The 20,874-nt window shown below is 34.8% G+C and overlaps 1 protein-coding gene across 1 annotated transcript in view; it reads left to right on the plus strand.

Moving 5' to 3' along the window:
* LOC306857601 (AT-rich interactive domain-containing protein 5B-like) overlaps positions 1–20,874 on the plus strand; it is a 118,383-nt gene that overhangs the window by 25,549 nt on the left and 71,960 nt on the right. The window contains exon 4 of the mRNA XM_079397620.1: positions 10,620–10,850. Coding sequence (XP_079253746.1) covers positions 10,620–10,850 — 231 coding nt within the window. The remainder of the gene's footprint in view (positions 1–10,619; positions 10,851–20,874) is intronic.

Here is a 20,874-nt window from a genome sequence, read left to right on the forward strand (position 1 = left end):
CATGAATTTCACCAGCTGGAGAGGAGAGTAAAGGCAGAAACTCCCCAAAACAAGCAACAATTGGAATTGGCTGCATTAAAGGCTGGGAAAAGCATTTCAAAGGATGAGACCAAGAGTCTGGTGATGTCTATGGGTCACAGACTCACTGCTGTGATTGTGCGCAAGGGATCTGCAACTAAATAATAGCTTTTAATATTTTATATCTGCCTTATTTTCAGCTGTCCCAATACTTATGCTCACATCAATGAGTGGGATGAACTCTAAAAGTGCTGTTCTTTTTATTTGGTAAAACATATATGTGTTGAAACGACTAATAATAAAATGTGACATTCTGTAGATTTGTCTTATATTCATCTTTTAATCATATTTGCAAATGTCTTGACTCCACAGCAAACAAAGCAATTTTGTCTTTACTGTTCCAATACATTTGGAGGGCACTTTATACATACATACACACACACACATACACATATACATATATATATATATATATATAATTTAATTATAATAATAACAATTATAATTATGCTTATAATAATACTAATAATTTTTATTATTATTACATAATTATTGCATAAAAATATTATGAAATACTTTACTGTTCATTACTATAGTGATATTGCTTTATTGATTTGTTTAATTTTTATCATTTTAGATAGATTTATGTTCTGTCAGTTACAATGCTCAAATAAATATTTATTTGAGCAATATTTTGATTGTGCTACTCAGAAAAAGTTAGTTTTTTTTCAAGAAAAAACTATATTGTGAAATATTGTTACCATGATATTAAAATAAGATTAATATTTTGGTCATATCATATCATAATTTTATGATTTTAGATCTCTTAAAAAAAAAAAAAAAAAACATTGGCAACTGCCTATATCAGTGCAGTGTGCATTTTTATGGTTGTGTTTTTTTCTTCCATAGCGCAGAACCCCGTGGTTCAAGACAGACGGTGATCCTTTAATAAGCGCGCTCTTTGTGGCAGCTCCGAGAATTATGAATGATTAATTCTTTGGACAGTAATTGCAAAGGCCTTGTCTACCGCTGACTGCCGATGAAGAAATCAGCACAATAGTGCATTGATAGCACACTATCTTCTTATCCTCTGTCATCTAATCCCTCCTTTGTGTCACACTCAAAATGCTTTTTAATTAGTTTCATTGGGTAATGCGCTTCTTTCCCTCTGTCTGTGGCTATTGTCATCATGTTGAGTCACATGAGTGCCGCCATTGTCTCCAGCGGGGCTCCCCAGAATACATTTGCCACTTCCTGCGAACAAGCGCAAGTTAATCGCTTTGACATACGTGTCTCTTGTCACCTGTGTTTGACTGCTGCATATTGAAATTTGTTATTAAAATGAATAAATACAGGCAAAGACGTTGCATTGAGGATGTTACGGTTCTTGCCTGCATTCATTGATTAAAAACATTTGTGGATTAACCAGAAAGAGTAGTATAGAAATTATTTATTGACTTAAGGTCTACGTAAGAAAACAACACATAGAATTAAATACTGTTTTGCATTTCCTGTTTCATAAAAATTAGCTCTGCTCGGCTGTTTTTCCTGGTTGCATCAAAGACTGGCAATGTGTTAATCCATCCCTGTCGCGCTTATGAATTTCAGAGATGAAAGCTCCTTTATTTCCATTGTTTTGGACTCGACTGGAGACAAATTCTGGGGTGCCGCTCAAAAGGGCCAGATCGGATCTTTTGTAGTCCGTACGAGACATGTTCCATGATATCAAGTCTTAAACAATTCATGAGAATTTTGCTGTACACGTACAATTCCCATGACTCACGTTCACAACTCTGTGAACCGCTCGCTCTGTCATTCTGCTGTATGTTGCACACAAATATGCTTGTTATGTTGCTTGAAAGATTAATCTCTAGAAAAAGAAGGCATCTGTTTTAGATACTGAACACAAATATGTTCAATGTGCTCTAGAAAGGTTTTGCTGTGGTTTGTTTTTTGTGTAATCATATCATAAGTGTGTAATCTTAGTAACCGAACAGCTGTAGAAACAAAGCGATTCAGCCAGTGTATTAGCATTTATAAAGGAAGTCATCTATTTTTAGCTGTATGCTAATGCTGCAATGACAAGCAATGACATATATATATATATATATTTATATATATAACTGAACTGACACTTAAGGTCAGAAACTCTAAAATATTTTAGGAGGTATTGCGAAACAAGTCTAATTGCAACATCGACAGTGTTGCTTAATGTTATAACGCTTGCGAAATAATAACAAATATAGGGGGAATATTCTTTTATATTGCTATATTTCCTTTTTCTTGAGTACATAACAGCAGGTGATCTTTCTTTCTCTGAAACAATACCTGTGTCTTCTGTATGTGGCTGCACATTGTTATTCAGTTTTCTATATAGAGGCATCATTAGAATAATAGGCTCAACGTGTCTCTCTTCTTGTCTCCTCAGAAAGTGGAACATTTTGACATAACCAAATTTGTTCTAGCCTGTCATGTTTTACAAGAGCCATTAAATGCAAAGTTTTCTGTGTGGTAATCAATAATACAGACAGTTATATTTGGAGCCAGTCCCTCTGTAGGAATATTAGTGCTTTGGCTTGTTGCTAGGGAGCAACACGAATTGTGCTGGAACTATAGCAGACAAATGCCCACTGCTGTAAAATATCGGCAGGTGCCATAAATCATCAACAAACGGTTTCAACATCAGGGGATATCCTGGAAAAATGAGCTCAGGGTAATTTCAGCTCGGACAAGCTGGAATCAAATAAAGCGTAATATCATAGAATTACATGTAGAGTGGTGTCACGTTGTGCCGCCCACATCTGTATCACAAGTGAATCGCAATATATTGGGTTTAATTATCGAGTGATTCCTGTGGCACACAAACAGCAATCATACAAACTCGCCAAAGAAACCGTTTCAGTAATTGAGTGCAGGAACAGTGTGTTTTTCCAAGCACCTACTCTCTCAATTCAATGTTTCCTCTCAGTTTGGTGAAAATATCATACTGTGTCCATCATGGAGTCAATGAAAGGCTTGTTTGAAGGGTAGTAGTTAAATCTTGAATGTTTCTCTGGGTTTTAGGACAGCCAAGTCCTCGGAGAAGAAGAACAAGAACTGGTGGAGGGTGTGTTAGGGAGATTTGAATATAAAAATATTGAATATTTTTGTTTAACAAAAATATTAATTTTTAAGGCCTTATGAAATTCTTTTCTCAGATTCTGTTTTCCATTAATTTTCTGGATTCCATTTTTAAGTTTTCATTAAATATTCATAATATGAAGCATATCTAATTAATTGATTTTATTAAAAAATATATATATTTATTTATTTTACTTATTGATTTTTTTTCCTGAAATACTGTGTTGTATTTTCATTTTTCTGGTAAATATTATTTTTTAAAATTATATTTGAATACAATTTGATTAGAAGTAGTAGTACTATCATTGCATTAAGTAATATTTCTGTCACAGTTTCTTCAAGTTAAACCATACTTTTATTTTGACGGGTTGCTGTGAAGACCTTTAGGCTTCTGTTTGTAGATGATATGATGATAGTTTTACTCAAAAGAAACTGTAAAATGCTGAAGTGACTCTCAGAGGAGTTCTAGCGGTTATGTTCATGTGTTCTTGTACTCATATATTGAGGCAGCAGAGGCTGATGTGTACTAAACAAAACCGCTCTACTGCACCATTCTTTCTCACAGAGACATGCAGGATTCATATTTAAATGGTGTCTTTGTGGCTTAATGTTCACAGACACTAGTCTGTTGCATTTTGATTTAAGTGTACTTATCTAATTTTGAGGTATCCATCCAAAATTTGACAAATTCCGTGACATTCCACGGCTTATAATATTGCAATAATGTAATCAAAGACATTCCAAAAAACTGAATGAAAAGGGGATTGAGTTTAAGTGGACCGAAAAGAGATCTGAATTTGCTTCTAATATTTAATTACATTTACATTTATTAATTTAACAAACACTTTTATCCCAAGTGACTTACAAATGAGAAATACAAGAAGCATTCATAATAAAGAGGCAAATAAACACTCGTAAATATACAACTCTGTAATACACATTGTTTATTATTTCGGTATAAAGTATAATAAGTACTTATGCTGAAATGTACTTCTGGGACCTTCCTGCTTTACATGTAGTCTGATTTAAAAAAAAAGATCTTAACACTTCAGTTAACTCATGTGAAAGAGGTCTGAGTTTGATTCCTTCAAAATTGACTGTAAATGTGATGCATGTAATTTTGGATATTAAAATGTTCATATGTTTGTTTTCCAAAATTGTAAACACTATCAAAACATTGCTCATCTGTTTGTATGAGCATCATAGCAACACAGCAACATTGCTTCAGCCAATAGCATGAGTTTGAAGTGGGGCTATTTGTTTTGTTGACCAATGGCAGATGAGTAAAGTGTCTGGGGTGGGGGGGGATTAATTTAAAAATCATTTTTGCAGTTTCATTTGTTGATGCTATTACAGAGAGCCTTTCTATTGGCACAAAGACCTTAATATACAAGCCTTGGTTTCAATAACTTTTTATTCTTGTCTGTATCTAAACAGCAGCAATATGAGATGTTAAATACTAACAGATTGCTTTTCAAATCAAAATAATTACAATACGGTTTTTCTGCAGCCCTTCTTTTGTCCTTTCCACCTCCAGATATTTCTGTACATTGTTATTCTGTATTTACAACATGGCGATCGATATTGCTCGAGTAGTGCATGTTGTAATCTGTTCAGGCTCTCACATCAGGCATATTGAAGTATCAGAACAAATTTAATGACCCAACAGGGGCGCAGAATCTCAGCAGCCCGCAACATTAATAGATGAATGTTATTTGACTCATTAGAGGTCGCGGCTGTGAATAATAATTAGGGAAAGACTGATTATGCTGAACCCAGTTCTAATAAGACATGCATTTAAAATTTCTCTACAATCTCTGCATACACACACACACACACGCACGCTCATCACCATGAAGCACACACACACACAGGAAATTGAATTGTTGTTTTTATGACTGAAGTGCAATTTTGTTAACTATTATTGACGGGGAGTCTTGCATTAAAACCGTTGCCGTGGTGATGACACACATTTTCCTTTCATTATTGTGTTCTGTGGTGCAGAGAGCACTAATAATAACACACGCCAATAACTTTAGCTTCAACGCCCGCTTATTTTAATATAGTAACCAAGACAACTAACAAGCAGCTGCTGTTAGGATTCCAGGAATTGTTCTTTTTTCACCTTCTGTCTCTGTCCTCACGCTCGAATTGATATTTTAACCTGCATATTTTAAAGAGACAGGTAGCTATTACAGCGTGTTGGTTGAAGCTGACTCATTGACAGGGAGAATATGTTGGGTAAGGGATGTTTTGGAGGGTGGAGATGTACAGGAATGTATCTCTAGGCCTGTGTTTGACTTTCTGGGAATTCACCGGCCCATTTGGCCAAACTTTTGAAGCTTATGTGTAATGCATATTAACAGCGGCTGTTTTTATTGAGGCTTAGTGTCCTTGGTGTCTGCGGTGTTGTTTTAGTATTGTTGAGGTTCTATATTACAAGATTAATATTTTGCATGAGTTTTTATTAGTTTTTTCCATTTTCATTTTAGTTCAAAGATTGTGTTTTTCGACATTTTTTTAATATGATTAGTTTTTGTTTTTTAAATATGTCTATATAGTTTATTAATTTTTATTTCAGGTTTAGTTATTTTAGTACACGTTGAGACTAAATTAAAATTAGGAATGTAGCTGAAATATTTTTTTATTTTTTTTCAATGAGTAGTCTGTATAGCCTTTTATTTTAATGTTTTTAATTTACTTTTAAAAAAAGTAAAGTAAAATAAAATAAAAAGTAAAAAAGAATTCTGCCAGGACATTATCCATTAATTTTTATGGACATTTCCATTAACCATAAAACACAATCCAATGCAGTAAAAATACAGGTAAAGAAAATAATAAATAAATAAATAAAACACTTGTAAAAAAATTTATATTATAGTACATTGTGCCCTATTTTTATGTTGTTGTTTTTTTTTCTTCTTTTTTTCTTTTTTTTACCAGAGTGTGGTCTGCAGCAGTATTATTTTAGTATTATTAATATAATATTATAGTTTTGTAAATGCTTTGATTTTACTTTTGTATTTTGTGCTTATTTAAATTTTAAGAATGTAGTAATTTTGTTGTTGGTTTATTTGTAAATTTTATGTATGTATGTATGTTTATTGTTTTAGTTATTTTAGTACATAAAAAATAAAAATCTTTACTTATCAGCTAGCTGAATTTTATATATATATATATATATATATATATATATATATATATATATATATATATATATATATATATATATATATATATATATAATTTAATTTCTGTTAATGTTTGTTTTATTTGAAGTATAAAACATGTTTTCATGGTTCACTTCAGTTAACAATAATAAGTTTGCAGGAAATGTTTAGCTGATGACAAACAAGAGCTCAGGTTTCTTTGTATTATAATCAAAGGGGCTTTTTCATGTCGTAATCTTGGGTTATGGCATTATTTGTAATTGTTGATTGGCAAATAAGCTCACGGAAGACCTGCTGACAAGTCATTTGAATAAATGGCCCTGTAAACTCCCATCACAAGCTCAGGCACGTTCAAGGGTGAACTATAAACAAACATTATGATATGTTTGTGTCATAATTGCAATGTAAAGTACACTGCCGTTTTTTTTTTTGGTTATTGAAAGTATGTACCTTGGGATGTAATTAGTGGTTTTATACAGTTCTCTCTCGATCTGTCTCCTTGAGCTTTTTGTTCTGTCTTGTATCTTGACATTCTGTCCTTTTTTGAAATAATGAAAAAGCCAAGAGTCTGAATTTCATTCCATCTCATCAAAACAAAGGTTCTGTTGAAAAAATGGCTTCATTCGTTTTGATTGATGTCACAGATCCTCAAACCAAGTTTTATAGAAGAAAAATATCATGAATTATTAAAACTCAGTGGCGTTTTACCACATACGCCCATGTTTTATGTTTAATTGGACCTCTTTGGCAGCAGCGAGCGGCGGAGAGGTGTTATGTAAATATATTTCCACAGGGCCCATTTGACATTTGTGAAGCACTTGAGCAGTATACGGGGAGCAAACTGACTTAGGGAAAACGTCCATTCCTTCTGATCTGATGAGACATGTTAGGATTACTCGTGCAGATTTCAGGCTGTTGATTTTGCAACCGATCAGTGCCCTACCTGTGTGCGTTTTCCCTCTTCCTCATAACAAAGGCTTCTTGTTAAATTGTGTTACTGGAAAATTGCATAATGCGATTTTCAGTGCTCTCTAATCATAGTGTCCTCCCTGCCAATTAAATTACTAAACATAAGAAATCCTTTCTTTAGAAAAGGTTAGATGTTATTAACAGGGTGGCTGTAGAGCTGTTTTTTGACCTCTTCTGCAGCCCAAAGCCAAATCTAATCAAGAAAATGTACATTGGATCCCTGCGTGATTAGCACGGCGCAGTGCGGCCCTTAAAAGACAGTTATTTTGAGACCAACCTCGGTAGTGCTAATTGCAAGTAAAAGAGGGGAATACTGTGGGTCTTAAATGGGTCTTGAAACTGGAAACAAATTAAGTCCAATTGTTTTTTTTTTTCAACAGATTGTTAATGAAAAGAGGCACTTAACCTTCGGAAAATGTTATTCGTGCAGCTGAGGAGGTCAAACTAAATAATCAATTAATTTTTAATCAAATAAAAGGCTGTTATGAAAATCGGGAATGTCTAAATACTATTTAAAATTAATAAAATAAATGCTCTTTAAAAGATGACATTAGGCCTATATGATGAGTTTATTTGCAAAAACAGATAACTTTTTTTTTATTATTATTATTATTTATATTTATCGATTTATATACATGTTTTTATTGTGTTAGTTAGTTGTATTTTTTTGTTATTTTTACTTAACCAAAATAACCCAACTGCAGTTTGATTGAGATTAATTGGATAAAATTTTTGAAAAGTTTTGAAAATTGTTAAAAACGGAGTTGTCTATTTTTGCAAAATTAACTCTTCGTCTTTCAGTATAAATATTTATAATATTAAAAACATTGCTATGATTGCTAACTTTCTATCCATCAAAAAATGTATAACCTTAAAACTATTAAGCAGCACAACAGTTTTCAACACTGATAGTAATAAGAAATAGTTCTTGAGCACCAAATCAGTGTATTAGAATGAATTTTGCAGGTGATATTTTAATAATATTTCACAATACTACAGTATTTTTGATCAAATAAATGGAGTCGTATTTCAAAAACATAAAAAATACCAACCCCGAACTTTTAAACGGTAGTGTTTATGTATGTATGCGTATTTATTCAAATACGGTTAGCACTAACATTTATGTTAAAAGTGAGAAAAACTAATAATAATTCATTACACTTATATAGTGTTTTTCTAGGCACTCAAAACGCTTTACAGTGTCTTTACTAAAATGTAAGCTTTTTACTTGTTTTTTATAATGGATGAGAAAGAATACAAAGAATGAGAGGACATGTGCTCCACTAAGAAGGAAACGTAATACCTGCAGTGAAAGTCCAATAAAAGGATAAATCATAATATTTAATGTTCTCTTCTATACAGCCATCAAATTGAGACTGCAGTCGCTCCATTTCATTTTCAGGCTGCTGTAGTCATCCACCAAAAAATGTAACGGCCCTCCTCATATTGTTATCACTCAAATATGTTGTTCGAGGTCAACCGTAATATTTTTACTCTGTCCTTTCTCCACATCTGTCCTCTGCCATATCATCGCTTCTGGGAGGTTCCTGTTATAAGCGGATGAGTTTGTTCTGTGATGGAATCTGAGCGTGTGACTAATGGCAGTTTGGGCAAGAAACCCGTTTGAAAACAATCATTATTTTTCCATTTGGCATGTAAAAAATGCGTTTATGGCTCTCAGCAGCAGAATGTTTGTGGTCGTTGTGTGTGAATAAAGCTAGGACACCATCATTTGAGGTTTGCGACTCATGCATGTCATATTACGAGAGCTTGTGTTCCGAGATGTCAGGTTTTTGAGGTCGAGAGATGCGATGATACTTTGATTAAGCCGAGAGTTTTTTCGAGTTCTGATAGGAAGACTAACAGGCAAATTCTATTGCTCAGATCTCTGATCTCCAAGAATTGAGTGACATGGCTTCCTGCCCAGAGTCTTTTATATCGCCAATCCTAACAGAGAGCTGTCATGTTAAACCAGCAGCTCAGGCTCTAGTAAAACATAATAGCCCACAAATCTATATCCGAACCCCTGGGAGCAGCTCTCCTCCATTATAGAATAAGATTAGCTATATGAAGTCACAGCACTTCGATTAGGATTGAATTATCATTACTGTGAAGCTAATATTAGAGAGCATAGGATTCATCAATGGCCTTTGTGCTGTATGCCATTGTGTAGGATTCTGACTCATCGAATGATGTCAAACGTCATCTTTGAAATAACTTGGATTGAGTTGATGTCGTGAAATGATGTATGAGAGTACAGTAACCACCATTCTTATTTCATGGAAAGAATAATATCGGAATCAATGGTGTAAATAATAGTTTATACCTGTCAATGTGTAAAACTATGACATATAAAGTGAGCACAGGCTCACCGTCTTGACTTTTACTGTTCTGCTTGAATTTGTTCTAAAATTCACAGGAAATATTGTCACTCAGAAATTGCTAGTAAATTTCGCAATTAGTTACAAAGAAATGGCAAGTAAAAATTAAATTAAGCACCGAAATGTTAACGTAATAATTTCAATAATGTTTTATTTACAACTTTGTGCGTACATTTTAGTGAAAAGTATTAGTTTTAACATTAAAAAAGAAAGAGAGCGGTAAGATGGAAGTAGTGAAACATTTCATATCTGACAACCGCTTTATGATATAAATGTTAAACGTCTAGTAATATCCAGTAATGCAAACTCAAATATGGCTGTTTTGGATTTAAAATGTAATATCATTTATGTGATTCATATAATTCCTTAATGAATGTGACGAGGCAAGAAACGATTTGCATTTTCGACAAATTAGGCATACAAATAAAAGTGCATGTGTCAAATATTATTAGAAAATGGTTGAAAATGATTACCTTCCAACTAGAATTAGACATAGAATTCCCTTCACCGTTTTATTTCTTTATGCTTTATGGTTACGGCCTTGGTTATTTGTGAATTTTACTTGCAATTTCTGAGTGAAAATTGCTTCAGAGTAAAGGTCATTGCACACTGAGTCAGAATTTTTCCGCCGTTAAAAAATAAATACGACCTCACATTGTGTCAGTCACATTTGCACTCTGCCTTCGAAACTTTCGTCCATCAAAAAAAATTTGGATCAGGTTAGATTTTCTGCATCCGTAGCATGCATTTTGATAGGAAAGGATGGGGAATACGAAAAAATGGAAAAACGCATGCGAAAATTGCGGACTCAGTGTGCAATGACCTTAAATCCTACACCGTTTTTATTTTTTTCTGTCTAATACAGGCAAAAGCTAATAAAACATTATTTTGGGTTGCTTATTGTGTGCCAGAAATAACAGTGTTCTCTTTTAAAAAATGAATTATACTTTCTTGTGTTTAGGTGAGGATGTGGAGGAGAAGAAAGTTCTGGTACTGAGTTACCCTCAATACTGTCGGTACCGTTCCATCATCGCACGGCTTCGTGAGCGGCCCACCTCCCTCCTGACAGACCATGTGGTTCTGGCCCTGGGGGGAATCGCCTCCCTCACCAACAACACCCAGATCCTGTACTGCAGGGACACTTTTGAGCACCCCACGCTGGTGGAGAATGAGAGCGTGTGTGATGAGTTCGGTAAGTAGATTTTATTGTAACTGTATGATCTTGGGTCTGAAACAAACTCTACGCAAGTACGTCAACACAAACACTTCATGTTTTTGTGCATCTTTTGTTTTTTCCTATAGAAATTGGCCGATATTTCATTTTTATGACTGATAGCGATATAGTCTTTTATGTTTAGAGTAACTGTTTGTTCATCAGTTATTTTGAATGAATTTCTTGAATGAATGAGTCAAAGACAGCCACTTTTCGCCAGCTAAAAATAAAAGATGCGCGCACAGGAATTGATAGGTAGAATGCAATTTATAATTTTACAACAAGTATCCGATTCTGGAATTGGAATTGATTTTTGATTCCCAACCCAAACTACATTCTTGCAATGCATTGACCAAACATTTGCATACTTGTGTAAAGTATGTTTCTGACCTTACCATTTAGAGTCTGATTACTGCTTATTAATTCATATAAAGAGTAATTGCATTGGCATAATTGAGTGAAGAAAGAATGAATGAATGGAGGATTGATGGCTAATGATTCAGCAATTGAGTCTGTGGTCCAAAACAAGACCCTCGCCTTCATTACCCGACTGACGATGGGCTGCTGTATGAGCACAGGCAGCTTTCTCTGTTGGTGTACAAACAGGAATGAGTGACTTTGAGCTGGTGATTGAAACAGACACTTTTAGGCTTTTAGCCTGTCGAGTTGAGAGTCGAGAGCTTGTTGTGTGATAGAGTAGAACTCTCAGATGAACTGAAAGCCTGTTTTTGCACTGAGGTCTGAGTCCGTCACAGTCCGTCTGCTTATTTTTTCAAAAGGGCTTCTGTGATATCAAAAACAGCGATTCGTCCCACTTTTGGCTGACGGTTAGAAAACCTCAACTGTGCATGTAATTATTGGCTGTAAATGGCGGTCTTTCTCCGATCTGTGCATGATCATGGATTGTGTTTGCAGTGTGTGATGGCATTGCTATGTAACTAACAGTGTTTGTTATAAGATTCTCTGTCGTGTTGTGTTTACACCGTCTTAAAATAGAGATGCGAAAAACTACACATTTTCAAAACTGACTAGGTTTTAAGGAAGCACTGTATAAATATGCTGATTTTGGGTCATGTTCTTCAGATCACAATTGGATGTGTTTGTTAAGGGGCCGTTTACACAAAACTCATTTCTGCAAAAACAGACACCTTTGAGACACCTTTTTTTTTTTTTAAGTTGAAAGTATTTTATCTTGACCTTCTGTTCTAAAAATATGATGCACATGGAGTAAGATGTTAAACAGTTGTGTAGGCTAATATAATAAATATTTAAAAATATTAAGGTTAAATCGACCGATCATAGTTGACCTCATTAATTGACTATTTGTTTATGGTCACTGAATGACTAGTAAACCATCCCGATTCATCTTAAAGAGATAGTTCATTCAAAAATGAAAATTCTAAATTCTATCATCATTTACTCACCCTCATGTCATTTTAAACGTATATGAGTTTTTCTTTGTTCTGTAGAGCACAAAAGAAGATATTTTGAAGAATGTCTGTAACCAAACAGTTTCTGGTAGCCATTGATTTGCGAAGTAGTTTTTTTTTCCATACTATGGAAGTCAATGGCTACCATCAACTGTTTGGTTACCAACATTCTTCAAAATATCTTCTTTTGCGCTCTACAGAACAAAGAAGCTCATACAGATTTGGAGCAACTTGAGGGTGAGTAAATAATGACACAATTTTCATTTCTGGGTGAACAATCCCTTTAAAGCAGCGTACATTTTCTGAAAGAAAAATGCTATTTTCTGTTTTCTGCACTGATTTTTTGGGATAAATCTGTGAGATTGGATTTAAATGTATTGAAATATGTTGTTACAGTACATATTTAACAAAACAAGACATTCTATAAGTGATGCGTTCAATCTTGAAATGGTCTTTAAATACTTCATAGTTTGTGTTTGAATGGCAACAGTGGGTTTGCGTGCAGTTCGCTTTTCCATACATGCTGCCAGTTAAAAAAGAGAGGCTCCAGTTTACGTGCATGACTTCCTGTTGGAAAAATGCTGGGTTACTGAATGCTGTTTTGTAAAAGACGATAGAGCTGTTTACATAATAGCAGTTGTCAAGATGGGTGAACAAACTGACAGTGAGTAATACAATTGAGTAAATGGCTCCCAATGACTTTAATGGATGTCCTTAGGTTTCTCTGATTGCTCAAAAACACAGTTTTCTGCTCAAAAACCATGCTCTTGTCTCTGAAAGTTTAACATGAGGGGTTCTGCTCGAATTGGACAGCCTGCAGGGATTTGAATACCCACATTAAAATGTCTTTGTTCTCACCAGGGCTTTAAACACAACCACGGCACGCTGAATTGAAACCCAAAGAAGACTTTCTGTTAAACTTCGTAGGGTATGCTATTTATTAAGGCTTTAGTTCAACATATGAAGTCATTGTTCATGTAAAGGCTCCCATACACTAGATTTGTTTCAGAGGGGTAGATCAGATGTTGGCCATTTCTGAAGCCGAGAAAATCTGAGAGAGAGTGGGGGGAAAAAAGTATTCTAGTGCTTTTTATGCTCGAAGTGATGGCTACTTGGCGGAAAATCTTCTGCGTTTAGCCTTGTCATTAAGATTTTGAAGTGAATAAGGGCTTGGCGATGAAGAGGGGAGTTCTACAGAACTGAGAGAGGTCCAGTGCGTTATAGAAGAAAGATGAAAATGGAAAGCAGCGCTATTTAAGGAAAAATACAGCTGGAATGGTGCAGATGTGATATTGAATGATTTTAATAATTTGTTCCTCTGTTAAAGGAAATAACTGCAGGGTTTGGCTCACTCACATGCCTCTTTGGTCACATGTTATGAGACAACAGGATGTTAAATTGAAGTCTTATCCTCATTTGAATGGACTTTAAGAGGGTGATACTGTGATACTGGGGATACTGGGGATTTTTGTTCAGGCATCAGCTGATTTGGACCCCTGCTTGTCACATGGTTATGATAACATCCACTCCGCCACACCATTTCAGAACAATGCCGTTAACTTTTCTGTTTTCTTTCCTGTCCTATTAAGACAGGACATGTTTTTTAAGTAGATGTTATTAGATGGTGAGGCATTCTCATTGATTGGACAAACATTTTATTTTATTTTATTTTTTTTTTTTATTGGCTTTTTGCTTTATTGTACATTATATTACCTCTATTATTATATATAGGATGGTGGAGATTTTTAAAGAAAAGTTAAGTAGTTTATTGATAAACTACGTTTTTTTTCCCCTAATAGTTTGAATTAAATTTTATTTTTACATTTTCTGTTTCTATTTAATGTTTTAGTAATTTGATGTTTTTGTTATTTGTTAAGTTTTGTGTTATATATATATATATATATATATATATAGTTTGTAATAAGTTTTACTTTTGAATTTTAGTTTTAGAAGTAGACAAAAATGAGAAATGTTGGCTCGTCATCTAGCTGAAGAAATTTTTTTACGTTTTTTTATATATATTTTATTTTATTTCTATTAATTTCTACGGAAGTTCTAAGCGGCCATGCATTATTATAATTTTTCTGTCTTGTTTTCTCGTGATCACGACTTAATTTTCTCGTGATCACGACATAACGAGTTGTTTTGTCGTTATCACGACTTAATTTTCTCGTGATCTCGACATAACGAAAGTTGTTGATCTCAACGTAAAAACCGTTTTCTCACAACGTAATTGTAGCTATAGTGAGAAAATCAGGGTCGCTATATTGTCTTCGACGATAAAGTTGCAGACCCGACAGCCTCATTCTCAAGTGTCGAACACTTATGTGTAAGTCGTCAATCACTGACAGACACAGAGCTATTTCAGTTTGAGTGAGTCCCTGATCAAAGTAAAAGCGAATACGATCATCCATGATGCTGCGATGATGCTGCTTCTATAGCATTTTCTCATGCTGAATACACAGAGAAAATTAAGTCGTGATAACGACAAAACAACTTTCGTTATGTCGAGATCACGAGAAAATTAAGTCGTGATCACGAGAAAACAAGACAGAAAATTATAATAATGCATGGCCGCTTAGAACTTCCGTAAATTTCTATTAATCTCATTTTTATTTCAAGTAATATAAATGCGTTTTATTGTTTTAGTTTTAGTTAGATATTTATTTTACGAGTAATTAACACAATATTATTCATCTTGTTTTTTGTGAGAATTTTTTTCAACCTCTCTCTGACCCTAATAATAAAAATGGAAATTTGTTGCTGCTGTATCTTTTAACATATTAAATTAGTTTATTTGCACCATCCTTAAGTAACCACCACTAAAGCTGCATTACATTGCGACAGATTCACAAAACAATATGTGTTGCTCAAACTGTTGCTATTAGACCAAAATGATCAGAGATTTTATTTAAAAATAAAACTTAAACAGCATGTTTGTATTGCTGGGATTTTTCATCAGGATCTGCAGAGGTGTAGGTGCTACACACAGCCAGAAACAGCACAAGGTTTGACTGACTTTACCACATTGTACTCGCTTTGCTGTTTAGGAACAAAAGTATCTATCCTGCTTCCTCCTTATTAACACCAAATAAGTGTTGTTGGTTTGTAAGTGTGGGAGGTCATATTTACGTATCCAGCTGACAGCAGGAAGTTCAGAGTTTCAGAGCAAGTCATTTTTGTAGCTCAGTTTCAATAGATGCTCTTTTTGGACTTGGGTGGATGTGTTTTGAGTTCTGAAAGTTACTGTATGTTTTCGTAGTCTAATGAACTCTTATCTCAACAGATCAAGCAAAACTCAATTCCTCGTGATATGACCCTTTTATTAGAAAGACACTGCCTAATCCTTCTCTACAAAACAAGGGAGAAGAAAAATGTAAGGGGTTTGGTGAGAGTGAGAGACTGGAGGATGCAGGGAATGTTTAGACGGACGTAGTTAATGTGACAGTGGGGGGGCGAGGGGAGTTGTACTGGTGAATTATTGAAGAGAGTTTGTAGGTTGATGCCGTGTAATGGCCACACTATTATTCCTCTCTCTTGATTAATTTCCTGCCTCTCATGAGGTTATTTTTTAGGAGGTCAATGTTATTATGTGAGCGTATACTTATGATTTTCCTTCATAATAGCTGTATTGTGGAAGGAGTTACACACATTTTCTCAGGCGCTTCAGAGAAGCAGCAAATGTTCTCAAGTTGTTCTCATCATTGTGACATGTGCTGTGTGGCGAGTGATCTCATCTCTTTGTTCCTCGCAGGGGTTTATTGCTCCTCCGCACAGCATTGGGATTAGTGATGGGAATCGGCAGGAATTTAATTATTTGGTTCTGATTCCACTTAATGATTCTGCTTTCATAATGAATTCATTAACAGTTTTTAGTACTTTTAAGGAAGCACCAAGTAATTGATCTTAACTGTATTACACAATGATGTGTATTTTGTATTTAAGCCTTTATTATTTAAATATTATATTTTTTATTATAAATTTATAATAAATATATGTATATATATATATATATATATATATTTTGTTTTAAGTTTTTTTTTTTGGCTAAGAAAAAAATTAAGCTAATTGAAAAATGTTATCTTACAAGAGTTTTTTCCTCTTACTTCTGTTAAAAAAAAAAAATCTGAATTGTGGAATATAAACTGACTTTTGACTTCTCTCAAGAATCCAAGTGTACATATCGTAATTCTGAGTTTATCTCTCACAATTGTGACTTTTTTTCTCAGAATTCTAAGTTTAGAACTTGCAGTTGTTGTTTTTTCCACTATTAAATAAAAATAAAAAGGGGATTGCAACTTTTTATCTCACAATTCTGACTTTTTCTCAGAAGTGTGAATTTATATGTAGTAATTATGTACTGAAGATGTAAACTAGAATTCTGAGAAAAAACAGTCACAATTGCTATATATAAATTCCGAAATATGTAAACTTGGAATTGCGAGACAGAAGTTGGAATTTTGTGTTTATGTCTCGTAATTTGGACTTTTTTAACAGAAGTGCAAGAAAAAAAGTCTGAATTGTGGGACAAAAACTCACAATTACCCATTTTTATTGTTTATTACGTGGTGGAAACATAAAATGTTATTTTACAATAAAACATTTCTGAGGCTTGTGTGTGTGTGTATACACTCACCGGCCACTTTATTAGGTACACCTTGCTAGTACCGGGTTGGACCCCCTTTTGACTTCAGAACTGCCTTAATTCTTCGTGGCATAGATTCAACAAGATGTTGGAAATATTCCTCAGTGATTTTGTTCCATATTGACATAACATCACCCAGTTGCTGCAGATTTGTCGGCTGCACATCCATGATGCGAATCTCTCGTTCCACCACATCCCAAAGGTGCTCTATTGGATTGAGATCTGGTGACTGTGGAGGCCATTTGAGTAAAGTGAACTCATTGTCATGTTCAAGAAACCAGTCTGAGATGATTTGAGCTTTGTGCCATGGTGCATTATCCCGCTGGAAGTAGCCATCAGAAGATGGGTACACTGTAGTCATAAAGGGATGACATGGTCAGCAACAATACTCAGGTAGGATGTGGCGTTTAAACGATGTTCAAGTGGTATTAAGGGGCCCAAAGTATGCCAAGAAAATATCCCCCACACCATTACACCACCACCACCAGCCTGAACCGTTGAGACAAGGCAGGATGGATCCATGCTTTCATGTTCTTTACGCCAAATTCTGACCCTACCATCTGAATGTCGCAGTAGAAATCGAGACCCATCAGACCAGGCAACGTTTTTCCAATCTTCTATTGTCCAATTTTGGTGAGCCTGGTTCTTAGCTGACAGGAGCGGCACCCGGTGTGGTCTTCTGCTGCTGTAGCCCATCTGCTTCAGGGTTCGAAAGTGTTGTGCGTTCAGAGATGGTATTCTGCATACCTTGGTTGTAACGAGTTGTTATATGAGTTACTGTTGCCTTTCTATTATCTCTAACCAGTCTGCCCATTCTCCCCTGACCTCTGACATCAACAAGGCATTTTCGTCCACACAACTGCCGCTCACTGGATATTTTCTCTTTTTCTGACCATTCTCTGTAAACTCTAGAGATGGTTGTGCGTGAAAATCCCAGTAGATCAGCAGTTTTTGAAATACTCAGACCAGCCTGTCTGGCACCAACAACCATTCCACGTTCAAAGTCACTTAAATCCCCTTTCTTCCCCATTCTGATGCTCGGTTTGAACTTCAGCAAGTCGTCTTCACCACATCTAGATGCCTAAATTCATTGAGCTGCTGCCATGTGATAGGCTGATTAGCAATTTGTGTTACCAAGCAATTTAACAGGTGTACCTAATAAAGTGGCCAGTGAGTGTGTGTGTGTGTGTATATATATATATATATATATATATATGCTTGTGTGTGTGTGTGTAAAACAAAATAACAAAAAAATAAATAACTTGACAGCTTGGCAAAAAGGCTCAGGAAAGAATGAATAATTAATATTTTTGACATTTTTGTTTTGTCTTATTGTATTGTTTTGCGGCAACAAGTTAATAAGAACATAAGAATAAGAAGCAGTTCTCAATTCCCACTTGAGACCGAATCCCTCATCTGTTTAAGGATATGCAAAAAGAATGATTGAGAACAACCCACTTCTGTATTAGCCTGAATGGATTTGATGGGCAGACAGAGTGGATGCTGGGTAATCCAGCAGGGGCCGAGCTATGTGACGGGAATGCTGTGTGTATGATTACAGCGTGATTGATGCCCACTGCTGGGGGTTTATTAATGATAGCGTGTTGTTCAGCGAGAAGATAGACCCATTTATATTTATCATCAAGACGCCACTCAGTTATAACTATTCAATGGTAATAATTTGCTCTTAAAACAAACGGATTACATGCGATGACGCGTTTTCCTCCTTTATCGCGGTTTTGAATTGCAGAGGGCGTTGGGGTAAAGTGCGTTCTGGTTTCGTCTGCTCCTTCATTTTAGATGGCATGTTTACCACATACACTGCAATAAAAATGGGTCATTTATTTTCCATCCCTGCAGATCTCAGCAGTGCTATCGATGTGGCCCGCCGCGGAGGAGAAATCTTAAACAGGCCGACAGAAATGCGAGAGCTCTTAATAAAACATTTGAAGCATTTTAGAAGGATTGTGGAGTAGTGTTGGGGGATTTATGGAGGGTTGAGTATTATGTTATTATTTTTCAGTCAATGGTAAGAGTGTATTCCTGAACAGGAGTATTTTAACTTGTGGGTCATGACTCAAAAACAAGTTGCAGGTTTGTTCTGAAAGGGTCGCAGACAGCAGGGAAGACAATTCTAAAATGGAAATAGCTTTGCCAAAAATACGAAACCATCAAAATGTTTCTATATTTGGGTCAGTGGCATTTCATTTCATTTCGTTTTATTTTATTTTATTATTTTTGTACTATTATATTATTTTAAATTGTATATGCTACAACTGTCCTGATATTATAATGAATAAAAAGGCTTCATTAAAAAAATACTTGGGGGGGGGCACTTAAGTAGTTTGGCATAATATGTAATAATAATTGTTATTATTAAATAAATAAATAAATACAACTGTAAACTTTAAAACCTTATTCATATTTGAAAAACCTTTGTCCACCAACTCAAATTCATGTAGCGCAACCAACATTCCGGAAAAAAAAAAAAAACCTGAAAATTATATGATAAAAGCGCTCCAGCAGACCCTCATGACTGTGTGTTAAGGTCCATAAATTTCTTAAAATATTGGATAATTAGACCTTTGTATGATAACGAAGGGTTAGCTCAGGTTGAAACATGTCATACGGTACCGCAAAACCGTAATAATATATATGAATGAATAATTCTTGATATTTGGAGAAAAAAATTACTTTATTTTAACGCTTTAGAAAATAACATTCATAAAGTGTAAGTCTAGGCTACTTCTTACATTTTTACAGTCATTAAATTTAAACTTTTCAAATTACATGAAAGCACAAATACAAATGCTCTTCTTTTTCATTGACAATCTTATATATCATTGGCCCATTTAGCATATTGTTGGGCCTATGCAGTTCAAGGCGATATTAATACATTTAAATGCTTGCTGTCCAATTTTAAATCTGGATCCTCGAGCAGATGCGCTCTGGGAGTAGTTCTGGGAGGGAATGGGTGATGGCTTTTGGTTAGTACATGTGGCTTTTGGAAGCTTTGAATAATTGGATGCTGGGAAAGGATTCATCATTGTATGAGCACGGAAGTGACTTTTTCTTATATTGAGAAACATCAGGCACTCCCTTTTTCTCACCCATAAGGAAGAAAAAACATGGAACTGCAGGCAGAATTACCTATTACCCAGTTCATGTTGCAATCAGAGCTTGTCCTCAGGCTTACTACGTAAGTAAACAAAGCTGTCTCCAAATTGATTCAGCGTTTAAAGGCTTTCCTGCAAATTCACTGCACTTCTCTTTTCTATTAATGGCCACCGTTTCTTGTTTAACAAGATAGGATATCAGCTGTCTGAATATTACAACTGAATATTTGGGGGGTTGTTTACTTGACAGCACGCATTTTTTGCTCATCAAAACATAAACCTCCGCTAAGATGAGAACATATCCCACATTCTTTTGAAGACACTCATTTTCTCATATTTCGCTGCACTTGATTTAATGCTAGTTATTAAAACCGTCCAGATGTAGTGTGAGGACGGACTGGCCAGGCAAAGAATTTTGTGCTGTGATCGGTTCATACAGTAAAAGATGTTTATGATGACTGATTTACACACTTAACATAAGAGTTTACCCCCCCAAAAAAAAAACCTCTTGTGGAGCAGAAAAGGTGACGTTTTGAAAAATGTTCTAGCTGCTCTTTTTCATAGAATGACCTAACGCAAAACATCTAAAGTAGTGTTCAACTGCTAATCGTATAATCTCAATATACATATATTGAATATACAGAATACAATATTTTGTCGCAAAAACTGTATCGAAATTTAAAAATGAAAATATAAATCTAAAATGTTTGACTGTTCCTCGCACATTACTATGTGCAATTAAACATTTAATGAACAGTATATGATTGTAAATTATTATTTTATTGGCTTTGCATGTGAGTATCATAAAGCAT

The sequence above is a fragment of the Barbus barbus genome (genome assembly GCF_936440315.1).
Source record: "Barbus barbus genome assembly, chromosome: 38".
NCBI classification, from domain to species: Eukaryota; Metazoa; Chordata; class Actinopteri; order Cypriniformes; family Cyprinidae; genus Barbus; species Barbus barbus.